Consider the following 15,037-nt stretch of genomic DNA (forward strand, 5'->3'; position numbering starts at 1 on the left):
CAAAATACATGCCCAACCCATCCATTTCACCACCCTCGACCATGCCCTTCCTGGAATCCCAGCCTACCACCACCTCCTAACGAACAAGAACTAGGGCTTCTTGACTGATCTCCCTGCTTTCACTTTTTTTTTTTTTCATGAGGAAGATTTGCCCTGAGCTAATACCCTGGCCAATCTTACTCTATTTTTTAGCATGTGGGCTGCTAGCACAGCATGGCCACTAACAGAGCGGTGTAGGTCTGCACCCAGGAAGTACACTGGGGCTGCTGAAGCTGAGCCTACTGAACTTAACCACTAGGCCACCAGGGCTGGCGCATCCTGTTTTTATTCTTGTCCTTCCTCCCACAATCCTTTGTCCACACAAAGTTGCTTCAAGTCACAAATCAGATCCTGTTACTTCTCTGCTTAAAACCCTCCAAAGGCTTCCCACTGCACCAAGAAAACCCCAGCTCTCCACATTGGCTATCAAGCCCCCAGCTCTGTCCTCTGTCCCCATCTCTGACTTCGCTGCCTGCAGTTCCCCCGACACTCCAGCCACTATGGTTTTCTTTCTGTTCCTGGAGCTTGTTCCTATCGCAGGGCCTGTGTGTTTGCTATTCCTCCTGTCTGGAATATTCTGTCCTCAAACCTCGAGTAGCTGGCAATGCCTCATTCGGGTCTCAGCTGAACTGCTGTTTCCCTTTTTATACTGTAGGTTCCTGAAGAGCACTGGCACCTCAGCAGTGCTTGGGGGTGCACTCTGCCCCCTCAAGGACACAAAATTTGCAAAAACACATCCTAGCCTCTCCCTGATGCAGGGATGGAAATCCTCAAAACACACACCACCTGGCCTCGCTAGTGCAACCATCCATTCAACATTCATACTGGGCCTGATTCATGCTTAGAGGGGTTTTCTTTGGGGGAGAGGGGTGCTGCAAAGCCCAGCATCTGAAACCACTTCCTATGTTTGGGGATTCCTCACACTGTGGGTTTTGGCGAGAGGCTGGGCACCCCTCCCTCGACAGAAACCAGAAGTTTAAAAAAGGGAGGAAACAAACCCCTCACCCCCCTCCCCCCAGCAGCAAGGGCCATGGGCACATGACTGAGGCTGGCCAATCAGAGGCTCTAGCCTGAGCTTCCCACCAGGGACTCAAAGAGGAAGTGTGCAGAAAAGCAGCATAGCAGGCCGGAGACTGCTGGCCTTGGAAAGGCCTGCTTGCAAGGCTGGCCCTTGGCTGGCTACATGCTGCTGAATGGTAAACAGTTCCCTCCACTGATATAAAATGTTCCCTAAATATGATAAGTGTGCCTCTCTGTGCCTGGACTGTCCGCGCAAACGCTGTGGTTTATGCTGACACCTGCTTTCCTTCTCGGAGTCTGGAATTTTAGGACATGCTAGGCAGAGGGTGCATATGACCAGTCCCCAACAAAAACCTCGGGAATTGAGTCTCTAATGAGCTTCCCTGGTAGACAACATTTCACACAGGTCATCACAATTGTTGCTAGAGGAATTAAGTGCATCCTGTGTAAGACCACTGGGAAGCTCGTGCCTTGTTGCCTCTGGAATTCACTCCACACATCTTTTCCCTTCACTGATTCTGCCTTGCTATCCTTTTACTGGAATAAATCGTAACTGTGAGTATAACAATTTCTGGGTCTTGTGAGTCCTTCTATTGAATCGAGTCCGGGAGTGATTGTGAAGATCCCCAACACAGGCAAGAAAGGAGAGCTGATACAGCTACACCAAGAGGGAGGCCACCACGTCACATCCAGAGATGATGTGGGAAGACAGGCATTCAGTGTCTGGGAGCCCCGGGGCCCTCACTGGATGCTTCCTGTGGGTTCTCTGGCTGCGATTCAAGGTGTCCAGTCTCCCTTGGGCCCTGACCACTGTCCAGGCCTGGCTCTCTAGCTTTACAGGTACTTCCATGCCATCCAAAATGCCTTCAATAAATCCCTTTCTGCTTAAATTCATCAGAATCAGCCACTGTTGCTTGCAATCAAGAGCCCCAACTATCACAAATTTTATACAAACAGTGGTGCTATAAATAAACTTGGAATGTCTGAGTCGGGGGGTGGGCAGAGGGTCCTATGAGTCCCACAGTCCCAGTCTGGGGAAGGTGGTCATTCTGAATAGGCCACAGAAAGGCAGAGTGGGGTACAGTACCCCTGCTGTCTGTTGGACCCAAACTGTGTGCCTCTTCCTTCAAGGCTATTTTAAGATCACCTTGAGGCAGACCCAATGGGGATGGGCAGGCAGGGCAGAGACCTGTGGCTAAGAGAAACAAATTCCCAGAAACAGAGCCTTCATCTAGATAAGACCACTGGCTGTCATTACCAGCCCACAGAACTGACTAGAAGCAAACAAACCTGCAACCTAAGTTTTCATGGGAGCAGTATTACCAAACACAGTCATCCATCACTTAACCACAGGGACACATTCTGAGAAATACCAAATTAGGCAATTTCATCACTGTGTGAACAGCACAGAAGTATACCAACACAAACCTAGATGGTGTAGCCTATTACACAACTGGGCTATATGGTACTAATCTTATGGGACCACCATTGCATATCCGGTCCATCGTTGACTGAAACGTCATTACACAGCACGTGACTGTACTGAGCTCAGCGGACACCAGCCTGTGGCTGTTCAACTCCCAAGCTACCCCAAAGGCCCAAACGCACACCCAAGCAGAACCCAAAAGGAGGCACTCTACCAACAGACGTCCTGGTGTAGTGTAGAGAATAAGGACCAAGGGAGACTCTCGCAGTGGACATAATCCAGCAGAGCCAGAAGCTGCCAGACTGTCCGAGCAAGGCAAGGGCTCCTGCCAGCTATCACATTGTGAGTTTTCTTATTTTCCCCCTTTCCAAATAAGAAGGTTTTTGTACTATCTTGTTCCCTCTTCACTATCATAGGTTGAATGTTTTGGGGGGCATAAACTATTTTTAGCCATATGTCACCAGACCATAAAAGAAAAAAGAGAAAAAAACCTTTCAGGTATAAGAGAAAAGACAGCATATCACTCAGAGATCCTTCCAATACTTAGATGGAGCCTGCCTCCCTGGGGAAAGGGAGCACGTGCTTTCATGAAGCCATAGGCATTTCTGAAGGTGTGTATATCTGAAGGTAGGTGAATTATCCAACGAGTGGACTGTGGGTCATCACGGACTTCACCTCAGCTCAAGCAAGGGGTGGACTCTTAAGGTAATAAAGGTAATTCCATCCCCTCCTTGCCACTGGCTGGTTGAGGGACGAGCAGATCTAAGCCTCTGTGGGCCAATGAGACAGAGATTTCCTTAATCTTAAGAGAAAGCCACAGGAAGCCATTCTCTCTCCTCTGCAAGCAGAAAAAAGAACACAGCTCTGACTGCCACTGGCAGCCACCCTTGGACCAATAAGGCCTCTGAAAAGGGCCAGACTATAGATAGTGGAGTAGAGAAAAGACAGACCTTGACTCTTTGATGATGTCATTGAGCTGGCACATGTCCTCAATGTCCAGGTGGATGCTTCTTAACAGACACATCACCACTGAATGAGACAGACGAGGTTATAGTCTCCATGACAACTATCAGCAATCTACCACAATACATGGACCACCATAATACACAAATTGAGATTGGCCAACTCAAGTGCCATAATTCTAAGATACCATCACCGGTAAGCTGTAACTTTTGGGGGACTGGGGAAGTGGGGGAGTGTGGTGTGAGTGCAAGGAACCCACCACCACAGCAAACAGACATATCAATTGTAAGATGCATCCTTATTTCAGAAATATTAAAAGGAGGGAGGGGAACGGACACAAAGACAAGTCTCGGACTAGACGTGACATGGTATTTTCTCACCCCACCCTTGTGTTCAGGAAGAGACCACCATGAAACATACTGTGGGAAACACGCAGACTAGACGGACATTACAAGTCAGCTCAAAGGCAAAACAAAGAGCTTCCAGCCACTTAGATGCATGTACGGATGACCAGAGCGATCATTTGGAAATCCAAAACTATTCAATGCTGCAATCAGGTAACAAGACCTTTAACTCAAAACCCAAGGAAACAAAAGCAGAGAAAGAGAGTCAAGTCTGGTCACAGGCCATAATTTTCGTAGTAGGCACAAACAAATTTCAGAACACTACTAAAGATTTAAATGACTATCACGCAACTGAGTGCAGAGAAGGATGAAAACAAATTTTAAGTGTCCATAGTGAAGAAAACGAAACATCTATTTTTGTAAGCTGCAAGTGAAAAAACAATCTAATTTACCAGTCATTTTTTCTGAAAAATATTCAGCCCTTGACCAATCCCTCCACTTTCCATCTTGGTGGGAAGCTCCTAAAACGCAAGAGTGTTAAGGCAATGACCTTGAGATCCTTAGACACAAAGCACAAAGCAGGCCCCTGATAAACATGTGCTCAACGCAACAGATACTATCAATACTTGTACCGAACAAGGGCTCTAATTTTACCCAAAGCTAGACGCACATGCATTTAAGAAGTTTCTTTCTACTTCACTTTTAAGCTTACTTTTATGTTAAGAAAAAAAAAGTTCATTGTAGAAATGTAGAAAATATAAGTAAGCAAAAAAGACAATGAAAATTACCTCTAATCCCTTTGCTCAAAGATAACTACCACTAATATCCTGGGATCTATTCCTAGTCATTTCTTCTAGGCAGAAACACTCTTAACCACAATAGGATTCTACTGTTTTGTAGAAACAGTGCACCCACTGTTTTGTAACCTACTTTTTCCACTTAATGTTATATTACTGACATCTCCATGTTATTAAGTATTCTCCCCACCCCACCCGCCACCCCCACGGCTGCACAATACTCTTCTCTACCTCACTTCTGGAAGCAAGGGAGAAAAAGCTCTTACTCGCAAGCTTAAAGTGTTCTCTTTCACTAACAACACTCACTGAAAATTAAGACATCCGTCTATTCCAAAGGCAGGCAGCGTGGTACATACCAATTTCTCAATTATCAGCATAAACATACTCTAGAACTCAAAATCAACACACACAGTTCAGCCCCCTCAAGCTACAGCTTAATTCAAGAGCCACACTCATTTATCCTCTGGGGTTAACAAGTGGGGAGGAAATACAGCTGGTTCAAAGTTTAAAACCTAACTTACTGACTGTAATTACAGTTGCATCCAATTATCACACACACTGCATGAAGCACAGAAGGAACGAGAGGGAAGGATAAAAGGAAGCAAAAGGACTCTCAGTTTTGCTTTTTCTTTAAACTTCACCCTCCTTCCCCTTTCCAAATCAAACTGCCAAAGATGAAGTTAGCACTATGATGACATTCAAAGATAAATCACTTATTAACAGAGAGGAAAAATGGAGACTGAGAAAAGAAAGCACAGGCTTTTCAACAGACTCAGATTCCAAAGGTAGGGGGAGATGCATGAACAAGTATGTGGAGCTTTTAATTCGGTGGAATACATATACATACACTTTTTTCATTAATAGTTAATGTTGAGCAGCTACTAAACGAAGTAATTCTCTCAATAGCTTAGCCTTGCTTTCATTTTCTCAAAAAAAAAAAGACCAAAATTACTTCCAGCACTAAAAAATAAAACTTACACATGAAAATAAAACTAACCCATTCAATGCAAACATCTTCAGTTAAACAACAGGAAAAATTGATAGAGACGATCTTCATCTTCTACATTACCCCGACCCAAGCCTGTCTTCACTCGTCCTCAAACTGGTGATACCTAACACAATTGCTAAGACATACGTGTAAACCTTAAAATCATATAGATTACCAAAAAAACCTGTTTAACTTTGCATTTTAGAACATGAATTCGTAACAGATGTTCAACCGGGGCGATTCAGAGTGACCTCCCACCAGCTATGTATTAGCCATCTTTTCCAACTGCAGGTCTCTCTATTATGACAACACCTCAACGCTTTACCCACACTGGAAGTCCAGCTTTACAAGGCGCTCTAAAAGACACATTGTAAAACGCGATCCAGAAGTGCATCTGAGCAGACCAAGAAGAGCCAGGCCTTAAATGAGGCTGAAAAATGGGAAACAAAATGTGAAAACTGTTTTAACAAAGGCAAGACCAAAACCCAGAGGCACAACTCAGGCCCTCGTAACTGCACCACAGATCCCCTCTTGGGTCTGCCCCCTCGTCTGGAGGTACCCAGGCACATGGTCTAAGGAGGTGGACATGTGCCCTAGCCACTCCAGCGATCCTTCAAAACCGGACTCCAGCGTGCCTGAGAAGCCATGGGCCTGCCAGAGCCACTCTAACCAGCGGGACAGTTCCCTCGGCTTGCTCTTCCCTTTCATGAGATCACCACCCCTATAAGCCCTCCCAAGTTCCACCTTCACAGGGTAGATTTCACATCACAGCATTTTACATGAAAAAAACCTCACTTTTGAATGGCCCTTTTTTCTCGGTGAATAGGAGGTAGAAAAAGAATACGAAATCTCTCCGTGGATGCTTGCCTGCCAAGAAGTAACCAAACGTGGATTTTGATGACAGCGAGGGAATCTGATAGTCTCACCATGACACTTGCCGAATTCTGAATCAATACAGGACTCTGGAGTCAGGGACAAAAAGTCAACTGAAGTGTCAAATGTAAGCTGGTTCCCCCAGACACACTTATGTAATATGGCTTCTCTCTCCTAAAGGTATTGCAGCACTAGCATTCAGGCCGCTCTGCTTCCAAACAAAACATTACAACTATAACAAGATCATATATGTTCGTGAAATAACTGTCCCAGATCTTGACACCACTGCTTTTTGCTCTGCTAGAACCTGAGCCACCGTCTTGCCTCAGAAATCAAGAATATCTCCAGCAATCAAATATCTGAAAAGAGTGATAATTATTAGTTCCTTCTCAAAGTCAATGACGGTAATTATGGAATGGTCCATACAGCAGAACCAGAATTATTGAGAAGTCCCTAGGCACCCAAGAAGACAGCATATGACAGTGCTTCTCAAAGGAACTTTTCTGTGTTTCTACGCTGTGGGGGCTTTTTTCCCCAAATCCAAATGCCTGTCCCTTTTCCAAATTTTAATATGCCTTGAATAAGGGAAACCTTGGAAAAGTAATGATTCCTGATACTGCCCACACTGACAAACATCACTTTAGGTGTCTTTATTAAATAATTGATTTTTTTTTTTAGTTTGTAGGAAAATATTGTTTTCTAAATATAGTTTCTTCATCCTCACCTCTAAATTATGTTTCTCATTTCCATGTTCCACCAACACACAAGTCCCAACCAATAGTACAAACATTGCCACCTATAGTCAGAAAATGAAATATATTTGTTTATACTGTGACCTGGAAGATAAACAATATAAAAACAGAAAGTAACATCTCGTCACACTTCTCATACCCTTCATTAATCCTACCTGAATACCTATTTTCATTATTATATTATTCATATATTATGATCCTCTTTAATATGCACTGTCAAAAGATCAACATGTTGTTTGCTTTATTACTAAATACATCAGTAAGACAAAAACACTTATTTAAAGACCTACAACATCAAAAAGCTTGAAAACTCTTAAGTTAGGATCTCGTTTTATTGCTGCTAGTCGTTCAGGACTCAAAACGCAAGGGCAGCAATAAAATCTGCTTAAAAAGATCTTTTAACTCAAAATAAAATGTTAATATCTCAACCTATCCAAGAGAAACTAGCTTGTTTCTTCCACCAGTCACATACTACCATGTTTTGTATCTTATTTAAATAACTGCACAGTTCAGAAGGCGATTAAATTAGCAATGAGCATAAAGCTGCTTCCCCTCACAGCGAGGGCAGAAGCAATTTAGCAGGAATTGAAAAGTACCACTGCGGTGATGTGTGACATGATTCTTAACGTCAGAGATTTCTTCCTTGAGATAATTCATATTTCTCCAGAATACGTATCAAGCATACTGACTTTCCCAGAATCCCAAAGCAACTCTCTAAGGAAGTTTCTTGGCGATGTGGACGCTCACTGCATTGAAGAGATGCCCCAGTACCATTCAAGCACTTCCTTTTAAATTGTGTTCTGCATGATAAAGAAACTCCATTCTCTGAGGACTCTCATTTTGCCACGGTCCTCACCCCTTGGAACATCATTATTTTTGTTGCTTAAATTAAGGAAACTACTTTTCAGTAAGGAGAAACACAATTCAAATCAACATTCTGACAACAAAACTCAGAACATAAATTGACAATTTATACAAATTCCACAAAACCCTTGAATAAAAATCTAATGAAAGCAAAATTTAAAACGATATATTATATTGTTAATTATATTTGCCAATTTTGAAAACTGCTTTTAAATGTCACAAATAAAACCTAGGCCCTGTTAGGGTTTTCTCAAATATTAGCGATCATGATGAAGACTCGAGCCGGGGTGGCGCATGTCCCAGCTACACAGCACACCAGCTGGCACTGCTAGGCCTGACTCAGGCATCTGGAGTGGGAATGAATGGGCAAGTCTTATCTTTCTCTAGAAAAGTGCCTTTCAGCATCCACCTTTAGATCCAAACAGCATCTAACCTGTAATTTCCAGAAGCAATCTTGTGACCATTTTGCACAGCTGCAAAGATGGCGTGCAGGATTTCTCAAGTAATCTCTTGAAAACACACATGGACCACTTTTAAAAAATTAATGACTATTCTTAATTACTTACATATGGCTATCCGGGGAGCCTATCATCTAGGCTCCCCTGTTTCCCCTCTGCCAGAGCCCACTTGGGAGCATTTCTCTTATTCTGGTCCTTTTCTCAGAAGCAGAAATCTGACTAGCAGTTGACTTAAACGTGTTGAATGACTGGGGTACTGAAACTGATGGCGCAAGGTTACCCCAGGTTTCTAATTACAGTAATTCATGAATTCTAAAACATCCCTGTTTTCATACTTTAACATCTCTGAAAAAAGGATGCATCATAAAATCGACAATATCATAGCTTTACAGCAATTTTTCTTTCTTTCTTTCTTAGTGGCACATAAAATAATGGTGCATCTTAAAACTGACAGCATCTTAAAGAGAATACGATACCTATGCCAAAGATTAACCTTTAATGTTTGTTCTAAAATGGGCAATTATATGCAAATTAATAAAGAGACAGCCCCCCTCCCCCCCCAAGACAAAAGAGAGCAGAGATGGCCAATATAATACAGCTGCCATATCTCAAGGGCCACGCATGACTCAGACGCACTAATTGTTGCCAGGTGAGAATGTAGCCACACTGAAGTCAGATTTTTACCATTTTCCATAAAAATTCCCAAGCTGTAAAACACTATGGAGTCCATACTAAATACAGCTCCTGGTCCATTCTGACCTAGAAGTCATCAGTTTACAACCCCTAACGTTTATCTCTATCTTACATTATCCTGAACAATCTAGCTATGAAGACCTTTCAAGATACCTGGAAGCGAGGGAGCATGTTGAAAACTATGGCTGTGGAATCAACAGAACTGGGTTCAAATCCTGGCTCCATCTTTATTCCCTGTGTGTCCTTATGCAGGCCACTTCACCTCTCTGAACCTCTAGTCCTCATCTACAAATCATAGCTATACCTCATAGGGTCCTTACGAGGATTAAATGAGATAGCAAGTGAATAAAGGCTAAACACAGTGCTAGGTGCAGAGAAGGCACATGAAACATTAGCCAACTATCCTCGGTTGTATAAAACAAAGAGGGAAGGTGTCAACGTATCATCCAATGTCATCCTGGCCTTCATTTCTATGCCATTTGCCTTGTTCTAACCACCAAAAAAATCTTTAAATGCCACCTCTAATAAGAAAGCTGTCATTCAAACTGGTATTTGACCCAGTAGAAAATCTTTTCAATAAAGGATATTCCAAGATGTTGTAACAAAAGATTTCAGAAGGTTAACAGTAACATTCACAAGTCAACTGCCAAAATGTGCGACAGGCTGCCAAAAAATAAATAAATAAAAACAACATGCAAAACAAAAAACCGCCAAGGAACCAAGCCAGAGATGCAGAAACTAGTCCAAAGTGCTTTGATTCCAAACCAAAGCTGATCCTTGGCCCGGAATCAGAAGTTTTGTTAATTTGCTAATCCCTCCAACACCCAAAGCCCTTCATCTGATAGCGATTTCAAATTTGGTTACCCAAACCGACCTGCTTTAAATCAGGGTGAGTATGAACTATAACTCACCAGAGGAACTTCAGCCAGAAAGACAACAAAACACAAACAGCACATGCAGTCACACAAGCAAAGTCCAAGTGAATCCCTTTCATTCTACAAACTGATAGACCTAGAACAATGCCCTCTGTCTGGACATTCTGCTATTTTCTAGGTTAATGCAATGCTTCATCACCAGCAGTAGTTAGAGCTAGAGTCTTCCTGTGATGGGATAGAACTAAACGCACTCCAAACATAGAATGCTTTTCATCAACCTCCCATGAAAACGGACACTTACTTTCAAGAAATCTGCTCGCTACAGATGCCTATTCTGCTAGGAGGTTTATAAGGTGACTCTTCCAGATAGCAATCAAAGTATCTTCACATATGATGTTCTGCAGCACACCGAGTGCGCGAACTGAAGTGCACCCATATTTAAGGCGCCTTGGAAAAACAACCCTGCCGTTTGTTTCACCAGGCATTCTACTTTAAGAGCCTGTTAAAATCCTCCGTTTGTTTTCTTACACAGACTAATTCAAGGAGACAAAAACAAGCTGTGCAAATTCAACAATTTGTTGTTAATATTCTACGAAGGCATTCCCTCATTTTCTGAAGGGCAACCTGACAGCATGAAACCTCCCATAAAAAACGAAGACCACAAAAATGTGAAATCATCAAAAGAACCCTGCCTTATTTTTTTCACTGGTAGGAGAAGCTGGAAAAGGAAGACAGATGTGACTTGCCTTCTGTAATATAGTGTGGGTGGAACTAATGAGTACCAGCAACATGGCCATCACTCAATCAATCAATAAAATGTCTTCATCACCTCTTGCTATTCCATATACAGCCCCAAACAGCCCTCCAGCAACATGCAAGAGTGAACCCAGTCATGTACAAACACACACACGGATCCTGTTCATATTCCATCCTTCACTTTCACTCTAGACACCAGGTAAGAAGATGGGTATTAACTTGTCCCGACAAGGGGCGGGCTGGGCTCTAGGTAGATTCTGACACTAGCCATAAACGTAAACAAAGAACACCACTGACATGCATGGGATTCACTTATCCAGCTGCATTTCCCAAAACACTGTAAAATATATTTCTTTCAGGAAGCTTTTAAAAATAATCATGTAATTACCAAAAAAAAGACCTAAGATAAAATGCAGCTGTCTTCATCCGGCACAAAACCTCAAGCCCTTTGTTTAGGAATGTCTGCTTCTCAGTACCTTTCTAAAAGCTCACTGCCGGCCCTCCACTGCTACTAATTAAATGGAGAAGTAGAGAATGAAAGAGAAAGCTCCTCAAAGTGGAGAGACGCCAGGGAGAGAAGAACCCCCTGGGTAAATGAAACAATGCTACTTTTCACGCATCCCCAGGTAACTGCACAAGAAAGGAAAATCATTTTACAAAGGCACGGCAAAATAATCGACAATGCAAATCACATTATTTGCATTGTGATCATTCTTTGATAAACTAAATACCACGGCAACCTTTACCTAGAACTGTTAAGACAAAAAGTCATACCACCAACCACCCTCCCCACCCTAAGATACCTATTCCATTACACACTGACAAAGCATACATGCACATATATACACACCCCATACCAGAGCAGGCAAGCTGGTGAGAGAGGAGCCATAACGTGGGCACGTCTCAGATAATAGCCTCTCCATTAACCCCACCCCCAGAGACAGAGGGGACCTCAAGAAAAGAAAGAAGGGGGAGGAAAAAAGTGAAATCCAGAAATCCTTGCAATTTCCAGGCACCAACTTTTCATGAAATGCACAACCAGGATAGGAAATACCTCCCTGCTGAGTAATGCTTCATGGGTTGTAAATTCACCTCTCGAAAGGGGAGCCAGACCTGAGCTCGCGCCCCGCCAGATGGCAAACCCCTCCTACCTGCTCCATCCAGCCTGCCTGTCACTCCGCGCCCGCGACAGGCCCCCCACCCGCCTTTTTGGCAGAGCGACACGCCAATAAGGGCCCAGCGTGGCTGGTCGAGAGAGGGCTAAGCAGTGAATTAGCAAGATCTTTCAAAAGGGGGGAGTGGGAAACAGCAAGGAGAGTGAGGGGGAAAAACAAAGAGCTTTCCAGGCAAACCGACAGCCTTGGGGGCGTGGCTTATTTAATTTGCTTTACTAATAAGAGGGATCAATTGAGCTTTCGTCTCTCCACCCACCCCGGAGGTGCTAGGAAAAAAACGGCAGGGCTGCAAGCTTCCTCCAAATTTCCAGTAGCACCTGCCACCATCCTAGACCAGCTCCCCCCACCAAAAAGACCCCGAAATCCATACTCCTGGCTTTAGACTCTGTAAGACAGAGGGTCAGGCACGCACAACTCCACGCGTTTCACCCACTCCCACCGTGACAAGCACACACACGTAGCAGAGCACTTGCTGACAGTCATTAGAAAGAAAGTTCCAGGGGGAGACAAATCAGGTTCCTCCGCGGCCCCCCGGCTTCCCCGGGCTGCGCGGGTGTCCAGCAGCGACCCAAACGTGACACACATCATGGACTCCCGGGCTGCAGGGGCGAAGCGGAAAGTTGCCCAACAGCCCCGGGGGACGCGGCTTGGAGAGGATGGGGACACGCACGCGTCCGGCTCCCACCCAAAGGCTGGGAGCTGCCGAGAACTCCCCGCTGGAAGGGCGTTGCGCCGCTTTATTTACAAACAATGGGCTTGGCTGGGGGGAAGGGGGCCGCCGGCGCCCGGCGAGAGGGCCCCAGCACCCCCTCCCCCGGGACCCCGCTCCCGGCGCTCCCGAGTTTGGGGTTCCCCTACAGGCGCCGGGACGCGCACCCCAGGGGTCCTCACCCCCTGCCGGCGCGGGGCAGGAACTCCCGGGGGAGTCCGGAGAGGAAGGGGAACCGCTCACCTCGTCTTCCGAAAGTCCGTAGACCGGCTCCCCGAGCCCGGTCGCCATGGAGCCGGCGCCCCGCGCGGGATCGGAGGCGCTCCCGGGCGGCTGGGCTGCGGCGCGGGCGGCCGGGTCTTCACGCCTCCTCCGGGTCCGGCCGGCCCCGCACCCGGCCCTGCGCGCGTCCCGCCGGGGGAGCCGCCGAGCGCCAGCAGGTGAGGGAGCCCGAGCGCGCGCGCCGCCGCCGCTGCCCGCGCCGCTTCCTCCTGGATGGCTGCGGGGCCGGGCCGGCTGGCGGCCCCGAGAGCGCGCCGTGCAGCGGCGGCAGCCCCGGCGCCTCTCCCTGCGCGCGGCGGCGCCAGCCGGGCTTTCCCTCCCCCCGGCCCGGGCTTCCCTCCCTTCCTCCCCGCTCGCCCGCCGCTCTCCGCCCCTCGCCGCGCCGAGCCTGCTCTCCGATCTCCGGCGCCCGGCTAGCCCGCCCCCTCGCTCGCTCCCTCCAGGCCCCCGCTCTCTCCGCCCCCTCCTCCGCCTCCGCCTCCTCCCACCCGGCGCCCTGAGGGGACCCTCCCCGCCTCGCCGGGGCGGGCACACGCGCCCCCCAAGCCAATCACGGGCCGGGCTGGGGGGCGGGCCGCAGGCTGCGGGGGTGGCGGAGCTCGGCCCCCACGCCCACCCCACCCCCGGCCTCCGGAGCGGCTCTTCCAGGCTGCCCCGGCCACGGGGCCGACGCGCTGAGGATCGCCTGTGCGGACTTGGGCTGGGCAGCCGACCCACCTTCCTCTTCTGCTTTGGGGAGGGGGCGGGCTGGGCATTTGGGGGCGCTGAAGGTATTTTCCACACACAAGAAGAAACTGCACTCAGTCCATTCCTCTTCCCAGTAGTCTTTTTACCAAGAGCCCTGAGCTCCCTGTAATTGTTAAAGGGGGAAAGATGGATGTTTCTAGACCCCTTTAAATTCTTGGCAACCTCGGCAAGCCCGACTGGGCTACATTGTCAGCTCCCCAGAGCTGATCCGCCTGGCCCGGCCGCCAGCCAGGGAGCGGCTGCCCCGGTGTGGCCGCGAGTCGCCACTGCCTGTGTCAACCTTGGAACAGAACCAACGGAGCGCCCGCTCTGAGTACGCACCCACCCACTCGAAAACAGACAGCATGGTTCCTTGAATAAAAGGCAGCTCGTTTGTGAGCCGCAATGTGAAGTATCAAACTCAAGTTTAAGGTTATCCTCTGCATATGCAAACCGTTAAGACGTCTTATTAGCCGCCGTAAGGTTCTTCCCACATCCCAGCTACTGTTTGTCCAGCAAGCAGTTCATTTAATCTTTCAGATTTATAGGAATGCTAGAAACTAAGTGCAAGAAATTCGTCACTCGACTTTTTTCAGGAAGACTTTCCTTAAATCGAGATGTTAAGTACAGTTGTGAGTTCAAAAAGAAAACAAGCAGAACATACCATTTGTCTTTGAAAAGAAAACATCAAAGCACCTACTTGGGTATTGACAGGGTGCATTTAGGATTTTCATTCAAGTAAGTTAACTCACGTGATCCAAAAGAATCCTCCTGCCCAACCCAGCTACTTGACTAAGTATCTGCTGTATCCCCGGCTAGATTGTTTGCAAAAGAAAAGGGGCACACCCATCCTAAACTCTCCTTTGTATCCCTACGTTACTGTGGCTTAAAGCCTGTGCCCTAGACGTAATGGGTTTCGTTCCAAGACGCAGCCCCATGGAGTCAACACCCGACTCAGAAGCCTTCTTCTCTACAAATTGTGAGCCATTAAATCGACAGTACTTAGATGCCACAAAGCCCAACTGAGAAAAAAATCATCTTTAGGGAGGAACATTTAAAAAGACAAGGCTCCGTTCTTCCCAGGCCAAAGTTTTTCGACCTTTTCAGACCTAGATTCTTTTTCTTTTGCTAAACAAAAGGTTTGCCGCTGCGCTAGCGTGCACACACACAGACACACACACACACACACACAGAGAGGCACACACACCAATTCTAATATGCCTTTCTTTACAGTTACTAGCCAGGCCTTTGTCAACCTTTGCATAGTTTATGGTATGAGGGAAAATATGATCAATTT

At 46.5% G+C, this 15,037-nt stretch overlaps 1 protein-coding gene across 3 annotated transcripts in view; it reads right to left on the reverse strand.

Annotated features, from left to right (window-relative positions):
* The window catches only part of NEDD4L (NEDD4 like E3 ubiquitin protein ligase), a 340,623-nt gene extending 327,224 nt beyond the window's left edge, over window positions 1–13,399 (reverse strand). For 2 of the 3 annotated variants that reach the window (XM_070512959.1, XM_014859035.3), the window contains exon 1: window positions 12,976–13,154. In XM_070512959.1, coding sequence (XP_070369060.1) covers window positions 12,976–13,023 — 48 coding nt within the window. In that variant the 5' untranslated portion in view covers window positions 13,024–13,154. Of the gene's footprint in view, window positions 1–12,975 lie in introns of all 3 variants that reach the window. The other variant, XM_070512961.1, reaches the window with a different exon arrangement.
* Between the last annotated feature and the right edge of the window lie 1,638 nt (window positions 13,400–15,037).

Source organism: Equus asinus, chromosome 7, assembly GCF_041296235.1.
Source record: "Equus asinus isolate D_3611 breed Donkey chromosome 7, EquAss-T2T_v2, whole genome shotgun sequence".
Lineage (NCBI taxonomy): Eukaryota > Metazoa > Chordata > Mammalia > Perissodactyla > Equidae > Equus > Equus asinus.